Source organism: Lepidochelys olivacea (genome assembly GCF_965140295.1).
Source record: "Lepidochelys olivacea isolate rLepOli2 genome assembly, chromosome: 27".
Classification (NCBI taxonomy): domain Eukaryota; kingdom Metazoa; phylum Chordata; order Testudines; family Cheloniidae; genus Lepidochelys; species Lepidochelys olivacea.
Window position 1 is genome coordinate 8,838,046 of NC_140437.1, and position 25,440 is coordinate 8,863,485.

Sequence of the window (25,440 nt, forward strand, 5' to 3'; positions counted from 1 at the left end):
GGTCGAAGCTTTCCCTCTAAGGGAAATCATAACTTTAAATTATCCCAATCCCTGGTATACCAATTCCAATTTTTCCAGAAACTTGCAAGTGAACTAGTGTGTGCCTTTTGGCAGGACGGTGATCCTTTTTGACTCATCGGCCCCCATTTTAGCTGACGAGTGCAGGAATCCCTTTTGGACCCCCGGCTCCCAGAATCCCTACAGATCTTTTACTCGTCCCACTTGAGTAAACAAACAAAAGAAGGTTTGTGTAGGGCCTCCACGACTGTCTTACAGCCACCCTTAAGCAAAGAGCATCGGCTGGCACCGCATACTCTGTCGCTTCGGGTGAGGTGATCAGACCAGTCAGTGGCTTTTCAAACCGCCTCCAGGCGGAAACCAGAGACAGGGGAGGAAAGAGGGTACAGAAACAGACTGTCCGAGGATGGAAGGGATGGGATCACACACTCCTAGACCCAGACAGGCCCCTCACCGGTCATGAGCCCAGCTTTGCAGGGTGCTCGGGGTGTCTTCCTGTGACTCACACTCACACCGGTCTATCGACCTTCACTTTCACACTGGCACATGGAACCAGGTCTATCCACAACCTGCCCAGCCACCCTCAGTGGCTCTTCCCAGGGAAACCAAACCTGGATGGGACTCTGACCCACCCCAAGGGCGTCAGGCATGTCTGGCAGCAAAAGTCCAGATAGAGTGTACAACTTACCCAAGCCCAGAGCCTACGGGCAGTCCTCCACCAGAAACCCAAAACAGAGATTTCAAAAGGTCTCTTACCTTTCAGATGGGCCCTCGGTCTGGCGGAGAACTGCTCGTGGTCCTCCAGTTCTGGGGGTCGGCTGTCTATTCGAGTCACGGCACCAAGATTTGTGGTGGAAAAATTAACCACGCGTTGTGTTTGGATCAGAACCAAGCCTGAGGCTCCTTTATTGATTACAAGTGCAGGGAGGTAACAGCTCTAAGTAGCTGCCCCGCCGTATACAGAAAATACAGGAGCTTACATTGCTGAAAACCACAATTTGTTAAATCCACTTCTTTTAACAGCATTTTCCTTATTTGTCATATAGTTCAAGTTTCAACAGTAGCTTTGCCTTAGTTGGAGTTTAGCAAAAACAAGCTTTTCCTGCTATTGACAGGTGTTTTCTTTGCAGTTAATGTTTTTTTTCTAACTTCTAACAGTTATGGTTACATTTCTTAAGCTGTGCTGTTTGCAATCACCCCTTAATGGAATTTTTCACACTCTTTTCTTATGCTTTATATGCACAGTTAGCCTGACCAAAGTTTTAGGCCTACTTGGGTCCACTGAATTTTCCCTCCACACCAGGCATCAGGCCTCGCTGGGCTCCTTGACTCACCTCAAGGGACTTTGTCAGTGGGGCTCAGGATCCCAAGTTCCTAAGTCTCTTTCGAAAACAGGATTCATGTTCCTAAGACACTTCAGTCCAGATCCATGGCAGTTAGGCGCCTAAATATTTTTGAGAATCTGGGCCTTTGGTGCCTTTGAAAATATGACAACCTGCACCACTCTTAATTATAGGAGCTCTTGGTTCAAAAAAGAGCTAGATAAGTTCATGGAGGATAGGTCCATCAGCGGCTATTAGCAAAGATGGTCAGGGTGCAATTCCATGCTCGGAGCGCCCCTAAACCTCTGACTGCCAGAAGCCAAGAGAGGAAGATGGGGTGGATCATGCCAAATTGCCCTGCTCTATGCACTCTCCCTGAAGCTCTGGCCACTGTCAGAGACAGGATACTGGGTAAGATGGACCATAATCTGAGGTGCGTGGCAGCTCTTATGGTCTTCTGACCATCCTTCCCCTGTAGATTGAGATTCTAGCCCAGATTTTCAAAAGTGGCCTGAGATACGGGGGGTGCCCCAGACTTCAGGTTCTCAACCTGACACGCCAGCTACGGGCTGGATGTTCAGAACGTACTGAACCGCCCATGCTCCGGAAATCAGGTCCCAGGCAACTGTCTCCTTCAAAGCATCCCACCTTCAAGGACCCCAAATCACTAGACACCTCTGAAACACTTGACTAGCCTTTCTATTTAATGCTTGAGGGTGTTAGATGTGAAACCAAGAAGGAGCTTTTAAAAAATGTCAGGCCTGATTTTCATTGATATCAAGGACAGTTTGCACTGCGTAAAGGGGCCTGCAAGTAAGAGTGAATTCTGTCTACCCTTGTTTGGATGTCTTCCACACTGTCAGAGACTTAACATCGATGCAAATCAAGGCCCATGAATTTTTGTCTTGAGATACCCTGGTGATTGGCTCTGTGAGGTCTGTGCTGAGATCTTGCATTTTCCTTTTTTTTTTGCTGCTTTCTTAAAGATTTAATAAAAAGAAATTAAAAAATGAGACTCCTGAAGCAGGGCTGAGATGTTATCGAGCGCAGGCTCATATGCACATTCGGTATCGGCTGCCTCATTTCCTTGCAGGGCTTTTGTGGCCAACAGCTCCCCCTGCAGATTCATTGTGCTCCTCTGCCCCGGGCTCCTCCAGGCCAGGAAGAAGACAGCTGCAGGTACCTGTGAGCCCTGTACTATAAAAAAGATGTCAAGCAACTGACTGGAATCTAAAGAAGGGCAGCCAGATGGATGAAAAGAGGCTTGGGGAACCCAACCCCCCACAGCCAGATGGAGAGAGGCAGTAGGATAGTGTGGTTAGAAACGCTACCGAAAAACCCAGCGAGAATCTAGCATGGTGTTTGCAAACCGTCACTCTCCTCACGTGTTACTATAGTTCTTCCTCCTGCCCTATGCCTGTCTTGTTTACAGAGTCTGTAAGCTCCTCAGGGCAGTGACTACAATAACAATACTGAGCTCTTTCATCAGTAGATCCCAAAGTACTTTACAAAGCAGTGACCCTCAGCGGCCACGAACTTCCAGCTGATCCACCTTCGTTGTGTCTTTTCTCCCACAGAGGAAGAGCAAGCTGCATTACCACATTGCCGTCATCATAAACTACCTAGGACACTGCGTCTCGCTAGGAGCCCTGCTCCTTGCCTTCGTCCTCTTCATGCGATTGAGGTAAGAGACCAAAGAAGCCCAGGGCTGGTGTCCGAGTGGCATCCAGGCTTTGTTCTCCTCCTTTCTCCTGCCAGTAAGCAGCCAGAGACAGGTTCTCTTGTGCAGCTCACTGGGATTGAGACAGAAGAACTAGACTTGGTCAGAAAATAGGGAAGAAACATTTTTGTTTCCATCTACATTTTCCATGGAAAATTTCAGTATTTCAGCAGAAATTTGAATACCAACAAATTTTGACCAAAAACCTCAATATTTTGATTTGGAAATGCCTCACGGGCATTGTAGTTCTGGCCTTCATGCCTCCATTCTCTTCTGTAGGCCAGGCTGTCTGGTTGGACTACATCTCCCAAGATGAACCACAGCCCTGGGGATGAAGGGTGATGCATTATGGGAGTCCATCCCAAGGTGCATCGTAGGAGATGTAGAGCAGCTGGGGAGCCTGGCCCACGGAGGACAATGGGGACATTAGACACCTGAACTACAGCTCCCATGAGGCATTGCTGCAGCAAATCCAAACTGAAATGTTTCAGGTTTTGGATGAAATATTTTGATTTGGGTACATTTCATTTTTCAACAACAAAATTTCCAAGGAAAGCAGGCATTTTTCACACAAAAAATTGTTTAGTTAAAATCCAATTTTCTGACACAAAAACAGTTTAGACAAGAAATTTCCAAGCAGTTCTAGGAAGCACTGTTTTGAGCCCCTGCCCGCACTTCCCATCTTGTCCATATTCCCCAACAGTCACTCCACACAGACCTATAACTCAGAGAGCTTTGGGAATGGATCACGACCTCTGTGCCTGAAGAGCGAACTGCTTGTGTCTTTTTTCGCTCCGTTGAGTTGGTGGACAATTTTTCAACAAAACAATTTTTGTTGGAAAATTCCGATTCTTTGAAACCCAAACTGTTAGCGGGAAAGAGTCTGATTTGACAAAGTTCCCATTTCAAAACTTTTCTAAAAAAAAAAAAAATCACATTTGTCAAAACGTCCCATTACAACATTTTCTAAATGAAAAGTTCCAGGTTGAAAATGACTTTTCATTTCAAAATTTAAGCTCATTTATTGTACAAATAAATAAATAAACAAGGTTGAAATGTTCTAAAATGATTAAAATGAAATATTTTGATTGATACACACACACCCCAACTGAAATTTTCTTTTAGAGTTTCAGTTGGTGGAAAATTTGGAATTTTTGACTTTTTGTCCCAAATTGGGAAAGTTTTTCAAAATTGCAAAATGTTCATGGGACAGGAGAGCCGTTTCCTGCCCAGTTCCACCCCTGAGCTGGGTAAGCGGGTTCTGACAGGCACTGGGCTGGACTTCGATGCAGGTGCTCAGCTTGGGAGACATTCTGTGCGGCACAGGGCAGGACAGCTCAGGGACCTGAGTACAGGAGCTTTTACTCTTCAGAGCCAGGCCAGCAAACACAGCCTGATTCAAGCCAATGGGCGTTACTTGTACCTGCAGTAAGAGACTAAGGCCCCGGGCTGGTATCAACTGAAAGTGATGGTGGCTAGGTGGCCTGCGTGAAATGAGTTGGGTGCGGAGAGGGAAGGAGGCAGGCCCCCATACCACAGAAACAACCGCCAGCATGAACCAAGAACCAGGAGGGTTTACTAAGGGGACTTGGCTGGCACGTTGTCCTGACTCACACACACACACACACACTCGCAGGCACACGAGCAGGGGTCTTACAGACACAGAGCTAGAGGATTTGCTAAGGAGATTTGGCCAGCATGTCCTGGCTCTCACACACAAACACACATACAGGGCACTGTGGAGAGGCACCACTAAATCCCCTCTCTACAGGGACTTAGGGTACCTCTACACAACAATTAAACACCCACAGATGGCCCGGGTCAGCTGATTCAGGCTTGCAGGGCTCAGGCTGTGGGGCTGTAAAACTGTGGTGTAGACATTCGGGCTCGAGCTGGAGCCTGGGCTCTGGGACCCCCTTAAGTCCCTTGTAGGTCACCAGTTTGACTCCAGCCCAGCTCAGTGGGGATAAAGAGCTGCTCCCACCTAGTAGAAGGTTGAGATGAGTGTCACAGTGTTTGGGGTGATATCCAGATGGGGAAGGGGTTGTGTCACCCTTTTAGATACAGAGTATAACCCCTAGTGTGTTGGGGTTCACTGAATTGGTCAGGCCAGCTGAAACTCATCATCTGCCACCAGTGAGCCCCTTGTCCTCTGGCAGTGGGGTGCTCTTAGGGTCACAATGAGTTAGGTGGGCCTCAGCTCCAGCTCCCTCATCACAAACTCACCCCCGTGCTTTGCACTGATTGGCCAGCTCCGCAGGTGGACATCAGGGAGGCGGGGAAAAGATTGGATAGGGCAGAGGATGGTACTGCTTTGACTCCAAACCGCAAAGGTGTCCTAACAGCCCCTTCCCTTCCCCTCTTGTGTGCACAGGAGCATCAGGTGCCTGCGGAACATCATCCACTGGAACCTGATCACAGCCTTCATCTTACGAAATGCCACCTGGTTTGTGGTGCAGCTCACCATGAACCCGACCGTGCATGAAAGCAACGTGGTGAGTCCAGCAGCAGCCAGTGTGGGTGGCTACACACCCAGTGTGCCGGGCATTTCCCAGCTCAAGTCACAATCGCAGTGACGCTGCAGCAGCACGAGATAGTCAAGTGGCCCCAGGGGAGGGTGGGCAGCCTCCACTGAAGCTCCCGGCCCCACATCTTTGCTGCTATTTTTAGACATGTTCTCTAGATTAAAGCTAGTGCTGGTATGGTCACCCGGGCTGCAGTCACACACCCGAGGTGCAGTGGAAACATACCCGAAGGGCGCTGGGCACTGCCTTGGGTGCCATGTTGCATACCCAGCATACCAGGCACTGCCCAGGGTGTAATGTTGCATTCCAGACGTCTCGGGCACTGCTGCCTTGGGTGCCACGTTGCACTCCTGGTGTGCCGGGCATGGCTTTGGGTGCCATGTTGCACACCCAGTGTGATGGGCACTGCCCAGAGTGTCTTGTTGCACACCCGGCATACCGGACACTGCCCAGGGTGCCATGTTGCACACCCAGCATGCCAGGCCCTGCCCAGGGTGGTGTGTGATACCCAGTGTGCTAAGTTGAGGTTAGCCATACGGGGTGGTGCTGCCCATGTGGCGTAGCACAGCGCATGAGCGAGGTGCTGCCCAGCCGGGTTGGGCTGTGGGCCCTGGAGCCGAGAGCTGTCAGAGTGACAAGTAGGTGCCGTTGCAGTCAGAGCTGCACTAACCAAAGAGGCAGGTGGTGCCAGCCCTGGCCTGTGTCTGCTGTGTGGTTTCACGTGTGAGTTAATCCCCTGGAGCAGCCTGGCTCCGGGATGTGATTAAACTGGCGCTTGGCCTCCGGGAGACGTCCCGGCCCCGAGGCCCCACGGGGTCATCAGAACCTCAGCAAGTTAGTGCGGAGGGGAGGAGACATGTGCCCCTGACCTTTGCCCGGGGAGGCCGGCAGGGGCACCAGAGTCAGTCTATAGCCTAGACCAAGTGCTACTCACCCCTAGCCCATAGATCTGCTTCTGAGCCCCCAGGGCCCCTCCACCTGCCCCCCACCCCCACGGACCTGGCTAGTTTTCTGCAGGCGGATTTGCAGTTCCTTGGGTTCAAACCCTTCAGGCTGCCCTGGCTGGCCCAGCTGGACACCCAGCAGGGTCCCCCAGGACTGCAGGCCAAGGTGTAACTATCACCAGCACCCACGGTGAGAAGCCACCTTGCAAACGGATACAGAGTGGATCCCTTAGCACTCCAGTGCTTTGCTTCTTGCGGCAGCGCCGGATTCTTCACAGCCGGCAAAGAGCTGAGAATGCGGGTAGGTGCTGGGCAATCTCCCCTGCCCTCCACTCTGCTGATACACCTCATGCCTGATCCACAGCCCCTTGCTATTCTAACCCTGGGCTGCCCCCCAGCTGTGCCAATGCACCTCTCTCCTGACCCACAGCCCCCTGCTATTCCAGCCCTGGGCTCCTGACACAGCGTTCTGCCAATGCACCTCATGCCTGACTCACAGCCCCCCCGTCCCCAGCACCCCGAATCTGTGCCCATGCCAAGATTGAGGTGCATTGGCAAAGCCTTGCAGGGCGAGGATACACAGGCCCTTCCCACACTGTTAGGCCTGGCTCTGCCCAGTGCTTTTAGCTCCTTCCATTCCCGGAGCAGGAAATTCACCCCCATGATATGGTTCACAAAAGGTGGGGGGTCCGTGTCCATGACCCTTAGCACCCAGCTCCTTTTCTCCCCCATCCTCCGGCATCACCGCGCAGCGTTCCCCAGCACAGGCCTTGCTGCACAATAGTCCAGGTCTAACGCCACGGGAGGGGGAGGTGAAGAGGGGAGAGGCGAGCGGGTACAGGACATGTAGAGTCAGATGGGAAGGCTGGGAGGGAGTTCGGGACAGTCTGAAAGCTGAGGCTGGAGTTTCCGTACTGCAGAGGCGGAAGAAGCAAATTTGGCCCAAACATAATTGGCCAGGGGTCAAACTCTGCCCTACACAAACCCCACTGACTCTGCTCCGAGAGTAAGTCAGCCCAGAATTCGTCCCTTGTGAGTGGCAGCCCGTGGCTGCGAGTCTCAGCTCACAGGCCGACAGAGTCACGTTTGCGGGGCTGGATCTCAGGCTCCAGAACCCTCCTTCCTGCCTAAGCTTCAGAGCCTGAGCTCCAGCCCGAGCTGCGCTGTCTCCACAGCTGCTCACTGCCGGGGGCGGCGTAGACGGCGCTGGGCGCTGCTGGCGTTACCCAGCGCTGCAGGGCCGTGCGCACGGCACCGGGCCCAGGCAATCAGGGAAGGGAAGCTGGTGGCCAGCAGGCCGCCTGGCAAGAGAAGCGGGGACAAGATAGGCCAGTGGCAGGGAGGCAGGTGTACTGTGCCAACGCCTCCTGCTAATCCCCCTCCCCTGTGCGGAGCACGCTCCATCCCACAATCCCAGCACCGGCTCCTGCTCCAGCCCTGCTGACTTGACCGTCGACCCAGGGTCTGCTCTGTAGCATTCCAGGCTTGCTAGCTTTTATAGCCAATGTCACTTGGGGGCTTTGGCGGCTAAGAGGAAATAGATGGGAGTGGAGGCCTGCTGAATGGGGGGCCAGGGAGGAAGAAGCGTCCCAGACAGCAGTCTGACAAGATGAGGGCTCAGATCCTTGAAGGTATTTAGGCACCCAACTTCCATCGATTTAGGCACTTAAATGCCTTTGGGGATCTGAGCCGAAGTTCACGCGGCTGCACCCAGGGCTGGTGTGTGTCCAGCAGGACCGGCCCCTCTAACCCTCTCCCAGCAACCTTCACTTCCAGGTCAGCCCGGCTCCAGCCTGGCGTTGGGGGCGGTGATTTGAGGGGTTACATGGTCTCTGTGAGGGGAGGGGAAAGCGGGGCATGGAAGCATAGCAGAGGAGAAGAAGCCATGTCCATGCCCAGGCCACCCCTGGAATATGCCTGTGCCAGGGGCCTCTCTGCACTATGCACTATGCGCAGTCAGCCCTGGGGGTGGGTATCACAATGCAAGCAAGTCGCACCTCGCTTTAATTTACTGTATGTGGAAGGCCATAGAACTACCCCGAGAGGCGCAGGGGACTAGCCTGGGACTTACGTGACCTTTGTTCAAATCTGTGTTTCCCACTGAGCGCTTGGGTTAGTTTGTGCCTCAGTTTCCCATGTGCCCCAGAGGGATAATAGCAGCATCCAGCTTCACAGGGGGTGTTGTAAAGATAAACATATGAATGATTGTGAGAAGCTTTGATGCTACAATAATGGGGACTAGATAAGAACTAACGTAGATTCAAGTGATATGGGGTCTCTGCCACTGACCCAGTGGGTCTCCCTGGGCAAGTCACTTTCTCTGTGCGCCTCTGTTTCCCCTCGGTAATATGGAGCTGCTGGGGCTTCCTACCTTTGAGCTCCTGTAGGAAGAGTACTGTCTCTGTTCAGCACCAGATGAATCAAGCAGCCCAGTGGGGAGAAGAAACTCTGAAATGGCTGAGCTGTTTGTTTTATTGCTTCATGGTCTGTTCCTAACGCACACCCTCTCCTGCTTCCTTTGTATCCCTCCCTGCCGTGGCAGGCCTGGTGCCGCCTGGTCACAGCCGCCTACAATTACTTCCATGTCACCAACTTCTTCTGGATGTTCGGCGAGGGCTGCTACCTCCACACGGCCATTGTGCTCACCTACTCCACCGACAAGCTCCGCAAGTGGATGTTCATCTGCATCGGCTGGTGTAAGTCCCATGGAGCACGGGCAAGACTGGGGCATTCACTGCGGTTCTGACTTTCTGTGCAAGCCCTTTGCTGGTTGGGGCCGGCTGGTGAGCAGTGGCCCTGAGTGTGAGTTGCACCACCACCATCACTCTCCAAGTGCATCATTGCATCCTGCAGGGCAGAGACAGATGGGAGAGAAATCAGTGCAGAAAATTCAGACCTCACAATGTGTGCCCCGGGGCGTGTGCCAGCCCTGCACGCGGGGGATCCGTGCGGACACCGGGGTGGCCCCAGCCCTGCACGCGGGGGATCCGTGCGGACACCGGGGTGGGCGCCAGCCCTGCACGCGGGGGATCCGTGCGGACACCGGGGTGGGCGCCAGCCCTGCACGCGGGGGATCCGTGCGGACACCGGGGTGGGCGCCAGCCCTGCACGCGGGGGATCCGTGCGGACACCGGGGTGGGTGCCAGCGCTGCACGCGGGGGATCCGTGCGGACACCGGGGTGGGCGCCAGCGCTGCACGCGGGGGATCCGTGTGGACACCGGGGTGGGCGCCAGCGCTGCACGCGGGGGATCCGTGCAGAGCAGACAAGCTGCCAGCTTTCCCCCAAAGGGGAATGTAACAGCCCCTCCCATGGTACCTCTTGCCGGTCTTGCCACGATGAGGCTGGATAGATTCTCTCATGGTCGTGAGGCCCCAGCTCTGGTAGGCCCGGCTGCCTTGCCCTACAGCTGAACCACACCTCCTCGTGGCTCCTAGAGCAGCAGGAACTTAGAGCATTTGGAGGCAGCACCCACTGGTGGATCAACCCCGCATTGGACCCAGATTCCCTCAGGGCTTGGCACAAATGATCTTCAATCCCCCGGGGGCAGCCCGCAGTGTGTGCTCAGCCACAGAACATCCTGTGGGCGGCAGAGGGAAGGGCCCCGGACCAGGAGGTATTTCTTCCTGCCTAGCCCCTGAGTTTGTAGTGTGGGGCAGAGCTTTCCCGGAATCCGAGCTCCAGGTCTCACTGGGGATATTCAGGGCAATTAGCGTCTATCTGCATTGCACGGGCAGGCAGCATCCTGCACGAGCATGTACCAAGCTCAGTGCAAAATCCAGGACCGGAGCTGGCCGTAGCAAAGGAGAAACCTTTCCCCAGTCGCGTTGTCTTTGTTTCAAAACTTTCACCTCATTTTTTTCCTCATTCACACTTCCAAAGTGCCTTGGCCACCCCAATATTGGGTTGAAAAACAAGGAGGCGGAGGGGGACAGGTCCTGAAAACATCGCCAGCATTTTTCCCCTGTTCCCAGATTTTGAATTTGTAAATTTCATTAGAAACCATCTTCCAACCAGAGCCGACGCTTTGGGGGCAACGTCTTGCGAGTGCCCCCCAAGTCCTGGTCACAAATCTGGAGTAGATCTTCCCAGGACCTTCATCTGTACTTCTGCCACTCAGACCAATATGTTTCTTTCCTCGCAGGTATCCCTTTTCCCATCATTATTGCCTGGGCCCTGGGAAAGCTGTATTATGACAATGAGAAGTAAGCCTGATTTCTACCACATCTATTAGCATTGGGAAAATATTGATATGGATGCACTGTTCAGGATGGCTGCTGAACAAACAAAGAGGTGGATATGTTCCCACTCTAAAGAGTTCACAGAAGGCCGGCTACATGCAAAGGGTGGGGAAAGACAGACAAGCTCCTTCCTTGGTTTGGTGCACGAGCCCTAGTCCTGCTCAGTGACTGGCTGCTGCTGGGCTTTCCCCGTGAAGTGATAAGTGAGGACTGAAGGGGAGACGTTAGCCTGAGCCTGGGATCCTACAAAGTGTTTGCTAAATGGAGCTGGGATTTAATCTGCCAGCAGAGTTATACATTGACTCCACCTGGGCCACTTTCACAGAGACCTGCTAATGGAGGACTTAGCTGGAACATGATGTGTTCTTTGTGTGAACAGTGGCATTAAAATTAGCCCATTTCGGTGCCTGATAACTTGCCTTGTTTTCCAGCTACGGTTTTGCCTCGTGACTCTAAGACCTTTCCCACTCCTGCACGATTTGCACCGGTTGAGATGTGTGGCAAAAGCCAGGGAGACACTCTCAGGACTTGTCCCCATGGGAAGTTAGACTTGTATACTTATACTGCTTTGGTTATACCCTTATAACTGCCCGTGTGGATGCTGTAATTCTTGAATACCAGGGTCTCTTCAGTTTAGATTAGACAACTTCCAAAGCAACATAAACTAACCCAGCAAAAGGCCCTCTTAAAGCTTGCCTACACTCTCAGTTTAATTCAGATTAGGGTAAAGTGAGAATTTAAAGTGCATTGCTCTTCCTGACTCACTCCATGTGTACGCCCCCTTCTTCCAGAATAAGCATGCTTGATTCCTCTTTAGTTAAATTAAACTAAACCAGAGCAAGGTCCTTTAATTCCAGAAGAAGCACATCCACACATGTTGCTGATCAGTAATAGCTATTCCAGAATAAATCCAGGTGTAGACAAGCCTCTATTCCAGATTAAGAGTCTCCACACGGGCAGTTATACCCAACTAGTTATTGTGCTTTAAATTCACACCCTACCGTACACCGATATAACTTCCTATGTAAACAAGGCCTTAGGAGGGGCTCTTCCAAGGAAGTTGTGCCTAGATTCAAGGCCCTGATGCTGACCGCCCCATTCGCTTGACTTGCAGATGCTGGTTCGGGAAGCGAGCAGGAGTCTATACCGATTACATCTACCAAGGCCCCATGATCCTGGTGCTCCTGGTAAGAACAGATGTTCTTGCTCACTTGATGAGCTTCAATCTTGTTCTGATTGTGGTGGCCACATTCTCCTAAGCTGCTCCAGCCTCTTGAGCCAGGGAGAGCTGCTCTGCCCATGGGATCGGTGAAGGGGGAACATTTCTTAGGAGATCATCTGCCTCAGCAGACTGAGGTCTTGGAAATAACCACAACCCCGAAATGCCCATCAGTGTTTCACCCCGATGTGCCGAAGCCAGCCAGTCAGGGTGTCTGACACTCAGCTGCTTCTGTGGGGTGCCTTGGGGAAAGCCTGCAGGTCCCATGGCAGCCATGTGATTGCTGGCAGCCCCCTGACAGGGTGACGTGAGGGGAGAGAGCAAAGGATAAAGAAAAAGCAGAGCAGGAATGGAGCTAGACAGCCAGCATTGCTTTGAGCAAGGAAGGACGGGTTAGAACGTAATGTAACTGCCTGGGTCAGCACTGGACGTCCCATCCAGTGCAGTCGAGCGGCTAACTAGACAAGGCCCTCATTAAACCGTTTGATCCCAACCCAGCTGCTAAGCCCCCACCCTCCAAAATCTGACTCCCTTGGCTCTCAGCTAATAAACTCTTTAAGCATCTTGGGCTGTCTTCTGTTTGTACAGCTCCTTGCACCCTGATCCTCCAGGTGCTCCCACCATATAAACCATAACAGGTAATCACACTGAAAATCGCTCCCCTTTCCGCACCTGCTTCGGCACCCCCAAGCTATTCTTCACCCCAACTTCCAACTCCCACCTTTTCACCCTGCTGGTAGGAGACCCTACCTGCTTGATTCCTCTCCCAGCTGGAAACCACCCTCCCACTTGTAACCCCGGGTCTGTCCCTCCCATTCCTGCCCCTGAAATTCCAAAACTCCCCCCACCTTGCAGGTTTATCACTGTTCCCCTCTTCATCCAGCTGCCAAACTCCTTCTTGTGTCTGACTCAGGTCAGCTGTACAGTGTAGACAGATCACTGACCACAATGGACATCTACCAACCATCCCAGATGGGCACCATCCTGAATTCCATGGCAAAGTGGCTTGCCCAGATTAGTAACATTATCTATTTGTTGTATTCTTGTAGCATTTCCAGGCCCAAGGCATGGATCAGGGCCCCATTGGCCTAGGCACAGTACAGACCCAAATGACAGTGTCTGCCCCAAAGAGGATCCCCCAAGGATAACGTTGCAAGACAACAGGTGTCTGCGACAGACAGGGGAATACAAGACAACCCTGGTCAGCAGAACAGAGAGCGGGTGGTATCAGCACACCCGCTGCCTAACTGGCGCCTAGCTTTTTTCAGGCTCACGGCAAAGGGGAGTTGTGAGGAGGACAAGAAGGTGGTTTTGTTGATGTTTATGGGGAGCACGAGGGGCCGCACTGGAGAAGGCACGAAGGTGCTTGTTAGAAAGTGGCACAAACAGGCACCGGAGGCTGGCATCTCTGGCCAAGCAGAGTGGGATGTCAGCATCTGGGTAGCGAACGAGAGCTGAGGCGGGAATAGGCCATGAAAGCAAAGACAAGCGGTTTGTGTTTCATGCAGCGGAGAAGGGCAGGCCAGTTGAGGGGCCCCAGGGCAGAGTGCTGGGAATCAGCAACTGAGACAGCACTCTGGTCACTGGCGAGCCCACTCGGGCCTGAATGAGGAGATCAGATCAGATTGGGGGGGAAGCAAATGAGCCCATTAACGAGGAGGCTGGGTAGAAGATCATAGGGAGGCCGTGTTGGGGGAAGGAGCAGAAGAGAGAGAAAGGCTAGTAGGTCTGACAAGAAGGAGGAGACACCTCTGCTCCGCCCACCTTCGGACAAGGGGCAGTAAAACTGGGGGGTACTGTAAATCCAGCCCCTGCACTAGTATGTCGAAGGTGGTGGAGTGAAACACTGCCCAGTGGTATAGGTCTGTGCCAAGCAGAGGGTGCGCCGTCCCACCCCGTCCCAGAGGGGTTGTGATGACATGCCAGGGAGATGCTGTTTGAATGGACTGATCCTGAAGGGATGCCAAAATATTCCCCGTGCCTGGGAAGTTCCTTTTTCACCTTTAAAATGGTCACAAAAGGAGCATCCGTTCCACCTCATCTTTGCTAAACAGCTCAAACAGCACGCGTCAGACCAGCCCTGGCTTCTCAAGGCCTGTTGGTATCTGAGTGCGTTTGGCGAGGAAATGAATCGGGACTCACCAGACGGGATTCATAGAATCATAGAATTTCAGGGTTGGAAGGGAGCTCAGGAGGTCATCTAGTCCAACCACCTGCTCAAAGCAGGACCAATCCCCAACTAAATCATCCCAGCCAGGGCTTTGTCAAGCCTGACCTTAAAAACTTCTAAGGAAGGAGATTCCACCACCTCCCTAGGTAACCCATTCCACCCTCCTAGTAAAAAAGTTTTTCCTAATATGCAACCTAAACCTCCCGCACTGCAGTTTCAGACCATTACTCCTCATTCTGTCATCTGCTACCACTGAGAACAGCCAAGCTCCATCCTCTCTGGAACCCCCTTGCAGGTAGTTGAAAGCAACTATCAAATCCCCCCTCATTCTTCTCTTCTGCAGACTAAACAATCCCAGTTCCCTCAGCCTCTCCTCATAAGTCATGTGTTCCAGTCCCCTAATAATTTTTGTTGCCCTCCACTGGACGTTTTCCAATTTTTCCACATCCTTCTTGTAGTGTGGGGCCCAAAACTGGACACAGTACTCCAGAGGAGGCCTCACCAATGTTGAATAGAGAGGAATGATCACGTCCCTCAATCTGCTGGCAATGCCCCTACTTATACAGCCCAAAATGCCATGTCTTTGCAAGGTGTTTGTGATGCCAACCTGGTCATTGCCCAGCTGACCGACCCTTGTAAACAGAAGATGTGAAGGAGTGTGACACACTGGGACTTGGTTTTGCGGTGGGACTTGGGATGTGTTGGCAGGAGGGGAAAAGCCATGTGAAAGGCCCCCGTGGCTACTCCTCCCTTCCCGCCGATCAGTAATAATACCCAGGGCTTTTAATCACCGGTATCAACTGGCCTCCCCTCGATTCCTCTGTATAATTGGGCCTGGCTTCTCATTTCCAAGCCCTTTAGGTAGCCAGACTGTTTTTAATCTGTGTCAGTTTTGCTTGGCTCTGTCTGCGGCTCCCCCCATGACCTCATTAATGGAACAGCAATTAGGAAAGCTGCCAGGCAATGGATTGATTGCCTCCAGGACTCACAGAAGCTTATTCACCTTTCTCTTTCTTTTCCTTCTTTTTCTTTCTTCCGCCCCTTTCTCCACCCCTCTGTCTTTTAACCCTTCCCTTCCAGCTCTCCATCTCCATCTCCCACCACTTCTCTTCTCCCCTGGAACAAAGTCCAGATCTGACACTGAAGTTGACCCCCGAATGTCTTGCTAATAAAGTGCTTTGAAGATGCTAAATGAAACTGCCCCCTTCCCCGAGTGCCATCCAGCCTGTGTGTTGAACGAGGCGGGGGCCTGTGGAAATCATGGAAGTCATTAAAGACTCCATCAGAATTAGAGCAGGATTGACATTTTTTTCATCAAAGCTTTTTTTCCAGCAAAAAATGTTTTTTTTAAATAAAAAATACATTGTTATTTTTGAGGTTTTTAGATGAACCACCCCCCCCCCAATTTTACAATATTGAAATGACTCCATGAATTTCCCAAAACATGGAGGGAGAAAGGGTTTATAAGTGTGTGTAATAAAGCCCATGTGAGACTGCAAGACTGGAGCAACTCAGTGATGCCACATCACATGGGCCCCATTTAAGATCAGAAAGATCGTTTTCCTGCAAACACCCACTGGGATCTAAGAGTCGAGCTGGGTCTTTTCCTTCTCCTTCAGCATCCCCAGGAATAAATGAGGCCCTCGGTTGTATGTCAACTGAATTGTTGGCTAAGTTCTAGTCTTATACACTTGGCCAGCCCTAGGGGCTTGAGTGAGTTTCATAGGATCATAGAAGATTAGGGTTAGAAGAGACCTCAGGAGGTCATCTTGTCCAACCCCCTGCTCAAAGCAGGACCAATCCCCAAGTAAATCATCCCAGCCAGGGCTTTGTCAAGCCAGGCCTTAAAAAGCTCGAAGGATGGAGCTTCCACCAGCACAGGAGAGGCTGACTGGAACTTAGTCCTGTCGCTGAGGCACGGGAAGGAATCGATTGTAGCTCACTTGCCCAGAGCTCTGTTGGCTTTACCAGGTTCCTAGCAGCAACAAGCTGATGGTCCCCCCAGTGCAAGGGAGATCACTATGGAGGTAGTGTAGCTAGCCCTATACCATCACCCCAAGGTAGGGTGCATGACTCAGGGGACATGCTGTGCTCCAGCCATCCCCAGAAACCCAACAGCCCCTTGAGGGTCATTAGCAGCCAGCAGACAACAGAGACGCTCTGAGGATGCTCATAACTTGCACCACAGGCTAAACCAGCTCCCAGCAGCCCTGGGGATCTGAGGAGTGGGAGCAGAGCATGCACCAGCTTTTCCACCTTCCCCACGGCATGCCGCACTTAGTCCGGCTTGGCTCCTGGGGCACGTTATGCTTGCTTATGCCAGACTTGAGCCTGGTCCTTTGAGATCAGCCCTGCTGTCTTGAGATGAATTCTGGGCACCCAGCTGGCATAGGGCAGGTGGCCTGGCTCTCAGAGGGTCTGCTCCCCTCTAGGGCCTGGTTCCCCCTGCCATGCAGCAGCATCTACTCCTGTGTGCAGTGAGTGAGTCTGATGCCTGCCTTATGCCAGGGCAATCACTGACACACAGCTCAAGGCAGAGGGGGATCTGGATGGCTGGGCAGCAGAGCCTGTCTGCTCAGAACTGGCCCGCGGGGAGAGAGCACTCGTCTCCCATCAGCATATGGTAAAGAGGCCTTTTCATCCCCTGCCTGCCACAGAGGCAGAGCAGCACAGCCGGGCAAGGCTGGCTCGAATCGACGCCTCCCTGGCACCACAGCTTTCTCTGCAAGTTTCTGCCCCTGGGGAATGGTTTTCCCCCCGGATGTGATGGCACTGAGCAGCCATCAAGGTAACTGCATTCTCCAGCCAGGTCCTGTCGCTACCCCGGGAGCAGGAACAGAGAAGTGGGGGGGAGGGGGGCTGTGCTTTTTCCCACCATCAGAAGAGAAACAGCATTAAGGTTTGAGCTTCGTCTGGTGACCAAACCCCAAGAGACAGGAGCTTGGCTGCATCTCTAACTGGAGGGGCTCTGTCACAAAAGATTTATAGAGGGGCTATTTGATTCCCTGTTCTAGTCTGACCTCCTGTATATCACAAGCCCTTAAAGTTCACCCAGTGATGCCTGCATTGAGCCCAGCAACTGGTGTTGGACTAAAGCATTAGCCATCCACCTCTCCTGGCAGCCAGCCTTGGCTCTCTGGACACATGCCTGGGCCTGACCTGCAGCCAGATCCAAACAACCTTCTTTCTCCACGGTCAAGGAGGCAGCCAAGCTGCGCAGCCCCACGCAGGAAAAACCGCTCGGCCGGAGATTCCTCACAGACTGACCAAGAGGCCCCAGAAACACTCAGGAAGCCTGAGGGGCAAAGCATTTGAGTGACAGACGTAGCCATGGCTGGAGGGGACAGGTGCGGAGAGGAACCAGCCAGGGACTCCAGCTGTTCAGAGTAGAAGCAGCCAAAGCAGGAACTTTGGGACATTCAGAGAACTTTCCATTGCCCCTGCCCTGTCCCCCTCCTCCCCTTCCCTTTTCTTTCTGTTCAGCTGATCCGCTCCGAACTAACCCCCCACAAAAATAATGGCACTAACATGCCACTTGCTGCCATCCCACAGCTAGTGTGTTTCTACCCCCACCCCAGGTCTAGCTGCTCTGTTTCAATTGTGAGCAATTTGGGGCAGGGACCAGCAACTATCCCATGTCTGTACCGCACCTAGCACAGTGGGGCCCCATTCTTAGGCATGACCATAAGAAATGCAATAAATAATATATGTTATTAGACTAGCCACTGGAGGAGGATTTGATGCGCGCTTGGCCAGTGGGTTGCAAACTACTGCTAGCCTACAGGAGAACAGTGGCGAGCAGGAGTCCAGACTCTGGGTGGGGAGTATGGCCTAATGGTTGGTGCCGATTAGTGACAGACTAACCAAAGCCTGTTGGCTTTGAAAGCCTCGGGACTGAGTGGATTAGCTGCAGAGCTGCCGCATGAGAGGTCTGGGTGCTATCCACAGCTCTCAGTTGGGGTCTGAGGCCTGGGTCAGTAGAAGGGTTGGGAGCAGCACAGAAACAGAACCAGCAGCCAGGCGAGGTGAGAATTAAGCGCCTTGGCTTCTGGCTCTGAGCTCTGTTGTCCCCTGGGCTACGAGGTGTTTGGGGAGGAGCTTGTGCCTGACAGCCAAACGCAGGGCACATCCTGCAAAATCCAGTAGGCTTAGGAGATGTGACACCCCATCCCCTGCTGTTACAGCCCTGAGCTCCGAACCTGCAGCTCTGTCCATAAACCCCAATCTGCTTGCTAGTCCGCTCCCGATCCAGTCAGGAGGGACCAATTGTGCCAGCTTCGAAGGGAATGTAATGCTATGTGTTAGGGGGCTTATTCCTTCACCCGCTTCCTTCCCTGGTCCTTCTCGCATGAACAGAGAGCATCAATACCCGAAGTCCAAAGGTGCAAACAATTTGATGTTTATTGGGGTGAACTTCCAGCAAGCATGAGTCCAGTTTCCTTCCTTAGTGTCCCCCTTCCCAGCTCTGACACCACAGAGCCTTACACCTGTGTCCTTGTTCCCATTCCTGCCCTTAGCCAAACATGATACCAATTTCCTTACCCCCATTCCCTGTTCACATCTCCCCCTTTAGCAAAACATGATTCCAATTTCCTTACCCACATTCCCTGTTCCCATCTCCCCCACCCACACACACCCCTTCCTGATTGACTGCAGACTAGATAGTAAAACTTGAGTTCTGCTTAGCTATACCTTAACCAATCATTTTCCTGAAATTTAACTAACCAATCCTAACATATTGTAACATGATTATGTAACCAATTATATCCCACCACCTTAATTAGTTTACACCCAGCAAAATTAACTATACAGCAGACAGAAACAATCACAGAACCAGACAGAGATTATACAGACAAACAATAGCAAAGTGGGAACTATAATGACAAAACAATACAGAAGTGAGGATTTCACAGCCCAGCTATTGATAAGTGAGTTCTTGCCAGGCAGGATGCTATCAAACTAAGTTTCCTTTTACATTTTCTAGGCACTTCCCTTTCTCTGGAGGTGATAGGCACTATCAGGACAGGATTGTATCCTAACAGCCCAATAGCACCTTATTTCAATGTGACTAGTTTGGAATGTGAGGATGTGACCGTTCACTTCCCAGCTTATGGCTGCCTGTTAAAGGCCTTAATCTAAGAACAGGGCCTCAGACTGTCACAGTAAGAGAAGGACCTTACATTGGCAGACAGTGATTTTGATTCTTTCTTTTATACCCCTAACTAGCCAAGTGATAAGAATACACCTAAATTCTTCGAGTACAGGCCTTTACCGACAGGCCTGAATATCTATATCCTAACACTATGGACAGATGCCTGCTAGGAAATGGAATGAAACACCAACCTCATTTCCCGTGGGCGTGAAATCAGAACCCAGCGCAGGTGTCCAGCAGCAGAAGGCGAGTGCTATGGGAAAAGGCTCTGCAAGGCTTTCGGCAGTGGTTCTCTGGGCACTAGATTTTATTTTTTCTGGAGTCCTTTCAGGATTGTTCCGTGGCGCGCAGGGTGAGGCGTGGGAGACGTGTGAACACTGGCGACTTTCCACCGTTTGTCTCTTGCAGATCAACTTCATCTTCTTATTCAACATCGTCCGAATCCTCATGACTAAGCTCCGAGCCTCGACCACCTCGGAGACCATGCAGTACAGGTAGCAGCATGCCCGCCAGAATGCCACTGGCGGGACGCACTGCAGAGGGACAGATTGGCTGAGGGGGGCCCCAATTCACTTCTTTCCTGGCGTTTAAATAAAGTAACATGGAGAGCTGCCCTGACTAGCCACTGGCTGCCCAAGGCCTCTCTGGGCCTCTCAAAAGCTGGGCAGGAGTCATGGCATGGGAATGCCCTGGCCTTGCCTCCCTGGTCTACCTTTGCCACGGGCTGCTCCTTGTACTGGGGCCCTGGACACTGGCTCCCTGAGTTCATTAATCTAATAACTCCGGCTCCAATGCCTGCACCCCTTAGTACCTCCTGCCCCACAACCCCCTGCGCCAGCCCTGATCCCCCTCCCACCCTCCTAACCCCTTGGTCCCAGCTCGGAGCACCCTCCTACACCCCAAATCGTAGAATATCAGGGTTGGAAGGGACCTCAGGAGGTCAGCTAGTCCAACCCCTGCTCAAAGCAGGACCAATCCCCAATTTTTGCCCCAGATCCCTAAATGGCCCCTTCAAGGATTGAATTTACAACCCTGGGTTTAGCAGGCCAATGCTCAAACCACTGAGCTATCCCTGCCCTCCTCGCTATCCATCCCTCCCCCCCATCTCCAAATCCCTTCATCCCCAGCCCCACCCCAAAAGTCTGCACCCCCAGCCAGAGCCCTCCCACACCCCAACCCCCTGCCCCAGCACGGAGCCCCCTCCTGCCCTCTGAACCCCTTTTCCCAGCCCAGAGCACCCTCCTACACCCCAAATCCCTCATCCCCAGCCCCACCCCAGAGCCTGCACCCCCAGCCAGAGCCCTCCAATACCCCTGCCCCAGCCTAGATCCCCGTCCCACACCCTGAACCCCTCATTTCTGGCCCCATCACAGAACCCGCACTCCCAGCCCAGAGCCCATATCCCCTTCCACACCCCAACCCTCTGCCTCAGCCCAGAGCCCTCTCCCATACTCTGAACACCTCGACTCCACCCCCCATCCCGGAGCCCCCTTCTTCACCCCAAACCCTTCATCCCTGGCCCCACCCCAGAGCCCACACCCCAAGCCAGAGCCCTCTCCCGCCCTGTGCCCCAACCCCATGAACCAGCCTGGTGAAAATAAGCAAGTGAGTGAAGGTGGAGAGAGTGAGCAATGGGGGGGAGGCGGGGGTGGAGTGAGCGGGGGAGCCTTGGAGAAGGGGTGGGGAAGGGGCGGGGCAAGAGGCAGGGCAAGAGTGTTTGGTTTTGTGTGAATAGAACGTTGGAAACCCTATTTAAAGATCCTTGCTCCTGGCTATAAGAGCGCTCTGGTTTTGCCTGCTGTTCCTGGCCAAATGTTCCCCATTCCTCCCACGTACTCTGCCACTCCCCACCCCAGAGGTGGCTGCATTTCGGCAGCACTGTCTCTGAAGCCGCCTGGAACTCTCATTAATGAATGATCTCCTTTGGTTCCTGCAGGTGCATTGTGGCCCCAAGAGGGGCTGGCAACTTTCACACTGAAGGGGACTCAGGCAAAAAGGACAGTGCAACGGGTCATGGGGTGTGAAGCTTTCAGAGGCTGGGGTCTACCTTCGAAAAGCACAGCCCCCATTAACCCTAATCACCCTAATCACTCAAGGCTTTTGAAAAGGCAGCCAGAGAGCCCAGGCCAGAGACCTGGAGCTGCTAGGTCCTCCACTAAAGGGAGCAATTAGCAGCTGAGTAACGGCCTTTGCAGAAGCCTCCCGCCATGGGAGCAAACCTTCTGCTCCCCAAAGCTGGCCCTCCCAATCCCAGCACGGAGGTGAGAATTAAATTGCCACTTGGGAGCAAAGCAAAGGACTAATGAGGAGGAATTAATCGATGCAGCTCAAACACCTGCCCGCCAGAGCTTTTGCCGGCACATGGCACAGAAAATTTAACCCTCCCTCTGCTGAGCAGCACTTTCCAAAAAGAGACAATCACCAAGTCCTAAAATTCCAGGGGTCTTGCAGGGATGCTGGTCCAGATTTTTAAAAATATTTAGTGGGCTCATTCCCATGGGACTGCCTCTATTACAGGAGCTCAACGTTATTGGGGGATGCTTCCCCTGCAGGAGAGGAGCCAGATTGTACCTAGCACATGGTTGAGATGAGGATGGATTTGTACTTATCTAGACAGCTTCTGAGGCTTAGGGACAGCCAGAGCACAAGGTTGTGTCCGTGCCCATCCTGGCTAATAGCCACTGATGGACCTATCCTCCATGAACTGAGTTAGTTCTTTTTTGAACCCTATTATACTTTTGGCCTTCACAACGTCCCCTAGCAATGAGTTCCACAGGTTGACAGTGTGTTGTGTGAAGAAATACTTCCTTATGTTTGTTTTAAACCTGCTGCCTATTAATTTCATTGGAGTGACCCACGGTTCTTGTGTGGAGGGGTAACTAACACTTCCTTATTCACTTTCGACACACCAGTCATGATTTTATAGACCTCTATCATATCCCCCACTTAGGCTTCTCTTTTCCAAGCTGAACAGTCCCAGTCTTTTTAATCTCTTCCCATATGGAAGTTGTTCCACCCCCTCATCATTTTAGTTCCAGGTCCAGGTACACTATATCGATTGGATCACCCTTCACCATGTGTTTGCTGAGCCCCTCAAAGAATTCTAATAGATTAGTGAGGCATGATTTCCCTTTACAAAAGCTGTGTTGACTCTTCCCCTGCGTATAGTTTTTATCTATGTGTCTGATAATTCTGTTCTTTACTATAGTTTTAACCAACTTGCCTGGTACTGAAGTCAGGCTTAGCGGCCTGTAAGTGCCAGGATCACCTCTGGAGCCTTTTTAAAAAATCAGTGTTACATTAGCTGTCCTCCCGTCACCTGGTACAGAGGCTGATTGAAGTGATAGGCTACATACCAGAATTAGTAGTTCTTCAGTTTCACATTTGAGGTCCTTCAGAACTCTTGGGTGAATCCCATCTGGTCCTGGTGACTTATGATGGTTTAATTTATCAATTTGTTCCAAAACCTCCTCCTATTGATACCTCAATCTGGGACAGTTCCTCAGATTTGTCACCTGAAAATAATGGCTCAGGTGTGGGAATCTTCCTTGCATCCTCTGCAGCGAAGACCAATGCAAAGAATTCATTTAGCTTCTCACAATAACCTTGTCTTCCTTGAGTGCTCCTTTAGCACCTCAATCATCCAGTGACCCCACAGATTGTTTAGCAGGCTTCCTACTTCTGATGTACTTAATTTTATTTTTGCTGTTAGTTTTTGTGTCTTTTGCTACTTGCTCTTCAAATTCTTTTTTGTCTAATTATACTTGACCTGCCTAATTATACTTTCCTTCTTGACATACCAGAATTTATGGACCTTTCTATTTGCCTCTGTAGGATTTGACTTCCAGTTTTTAAAGGATGCCTTTTTGCCTCTAACTGCCTCTTTTACTCATTTTTTAATGATGGTGGCATTTTTTGGTCCTCTTTTTTTTTTTAATTTGGGCTACACATTTAATTTGAGCCTCTGTTACGATGTTTTTAAGAGTTTCTATGCAGTTTGCAGGCATGTCACTCTTGTGACTGTTTCTTTTAATTGCTGTTTAACTGGCTTCCTCATTTTTATGTAGTTCCCCTTTTGAAGTTAAATGCTACTGTGGTGAGCTTCTTTGACTTTTTCTTCCCAACGAGGATGTTAAATTAATTGCAGGATGGCGCTATTACCAGCAGTTCAGCTATCTTCACCTCCTGGACCTGACCCTGTGCACCACTTAGGACTGAATCAAGAACTGCCTCTCCCCTTGTGGGCTCCAGGACTAGCTGCTCCAAGAAGCAGTCTAGAAAGTTTGGTGTCTAGAAAATGTATCTCTGCATCCCGTCCTGAGGTGACACATACCCAGTCACTATGGGACTAGCTGAAATCCCCCATTATTATTGGCAAAAAGAAAAGGAGAACTTGTGGCACCTTAGAGACTAACCAATTTATTTGAGCAGTGAGCTGTAGCTCACGAAAGCCTATGCTCAAATAAATTGGTTAGTCTCTAAGGTGCCACAAATCCTCCTTTTCTTTTTGCGAATACAGACTAACATGGCTGCTACTCTGAAACCTGTCATTATTATTGGGTTTTCTGTTTGTTTATTCTCCCTATTCTTCCTGTCACCAGACTGGTCAGGTGGTCGGTAGTGTATTCCTACTGCTGTACTCATATTATTCAAGCATGAAACTTCTATCCAGAGAGATTCTATGGGACAGTTTGATTCATTTAAGATGTTTCCAATATTTGATTCTGTGCTTTCTTTCACATAGAATCATAGAATATCAGGGTTGGAAGGGACCCCAGAAGGTCATCTAGTCCAACCCCCTGCTCGAAGCAGGACCAATTCCCAGTTAAATCATCCCAGCCAGGGCTTTGTCAAGCCTGACCTTAAAAACCTCTAAGGAAGGAGATTCTACCACCTCCCTAGGTAACGCATTCCAGTGTTTCACCACCCTCTTAGTGAAAAAGTTTTTCCTAATATCCAACCTAAACCTCCCCCACTGCAACTTGAGACCATTACTCCTCGTTCTGTCATCTGCTACCATTGAGAACAGTCTAGAGCCATCCTCTTTGGAACCCCCTTTCAGGTAGTTGAAAGCAGCTATCAAATCCCCCCTCATTCTTCTCTTCTGCAGGCTAAACAATCCCAGCTCCCAGCCACATACAGTGCCACTCCCCCACCAGCGCAACCTACTCTGTCATGCCTAGACATTTTGTACCCCAGTATTACTGCATCTCATCGATTATCATTGTTCCAGCAAGCTTCTGTGGCTTCCCCACTCCCCTGCTCACAATAATCTGATTGCCGTACCTTTGTCCAGTAAGAGAAATTGATCCCAGCCTCCCTGCTCAGATCTGCCTGGGGTAGTGGCAGGGGGAGGAATCAGCTGCTGTGCTGATGTGGTTCAACCCTGTGTTCATTCCTCAGGAAAGCAGTGAAGGCCACGCTAGTCCTGCTGCCGTTGCTGGGCATCACCTACATGCTGTTCTTTGTGAATCCAGGGGAAGATGAGATCTCCCGGGTCGTTTTCATCTACTTCAACTCCTTCCTGGAATCTTTCCAGGTATGCGCCCTGGCGGTATGCGCCCAGCGTCATCCCCTCCTGGCCAGAACCCTGCATGCACCGGCAGGCCCTGCTTTACCAGCCCATGCCCCTGGCCAGAACCATAGCCAGGAAATATGTCACCCAGCTGGAAAATGTACCTGAAGCTGCATCAGACGCACATCCTGGGGATGCTGAGCTCGCCCGGCCGTATCGAGACCGGTGGCCACCCTCACTGACGTCACTGCTGGGTTCTAAACCAAACCCTGTGAAATGGCAAGATTTTACCCAGGCTGGCCCCCCAACCCAACAAACCGGAGATTGACTTAAAAATCACGAGATCAAAGATATGAATTGAGGGGGAGTCTATTTCTTTGCCTTCTGATTTCTGGGCCTGTCAGTCACACCCCGGTCACATTTCCAGCTTTTCTCTGCAACCACAAGGGCTAGAAACTTCCTGTTTTGTTTAATGACAGCCAAGATTCTTACTCCATCACTTGACTCCAGGAGCTCGGGCTTTAAGTAAAGCACCTGTGACAAGAATGGACATGTCTGATCAATGCAACGCAGGTGGCTGTCAGCCCCAGAGTAGCCTGTGGGCCCTGGTCCCTG

General features: G+C 51.6%; 1 protein-coding gene across 1 annotated transcript in view; it reads left to right on the forward strand.

The window, feature by feature from the left end:
* CRHR1 (corticotropin releasing hormone receptor 1) overlaps positions 1-25,440 on the forward strand; it is a 53,293-nt gene that overhangs the window by 16,231 nt on the left and 11,622 nt on the right. Inside the window, exons 3-9 of the mRNA XM_084615512.1 lie at positions 2,918-3,024; positions 5,435-5,555; positions 9,072-9,225; positions 10,673-10,733; positions 11,884-11,956; positions 19,719-19,804; positions 24,714-24,849. Coding sequence (XP_084471638.1) covers positions 2,918-3,024; positions 5,435-5,555; positions 9,072-9,225; positions 10,673-10,733; positions 11,884-11,956; positions 19,719-19,804; positions 24,714-24,849 — 738 coding nt within the window. The remainder of the gene's footprint in view (positions 1-2,917; positions 3,025-5,434; positions 5,556-9,071; positions 9,226-10,672; positions 10,734-11,883; positions 11,957-19,718; positions 19,805-24,713; positions 24,850-25,440) is intronic.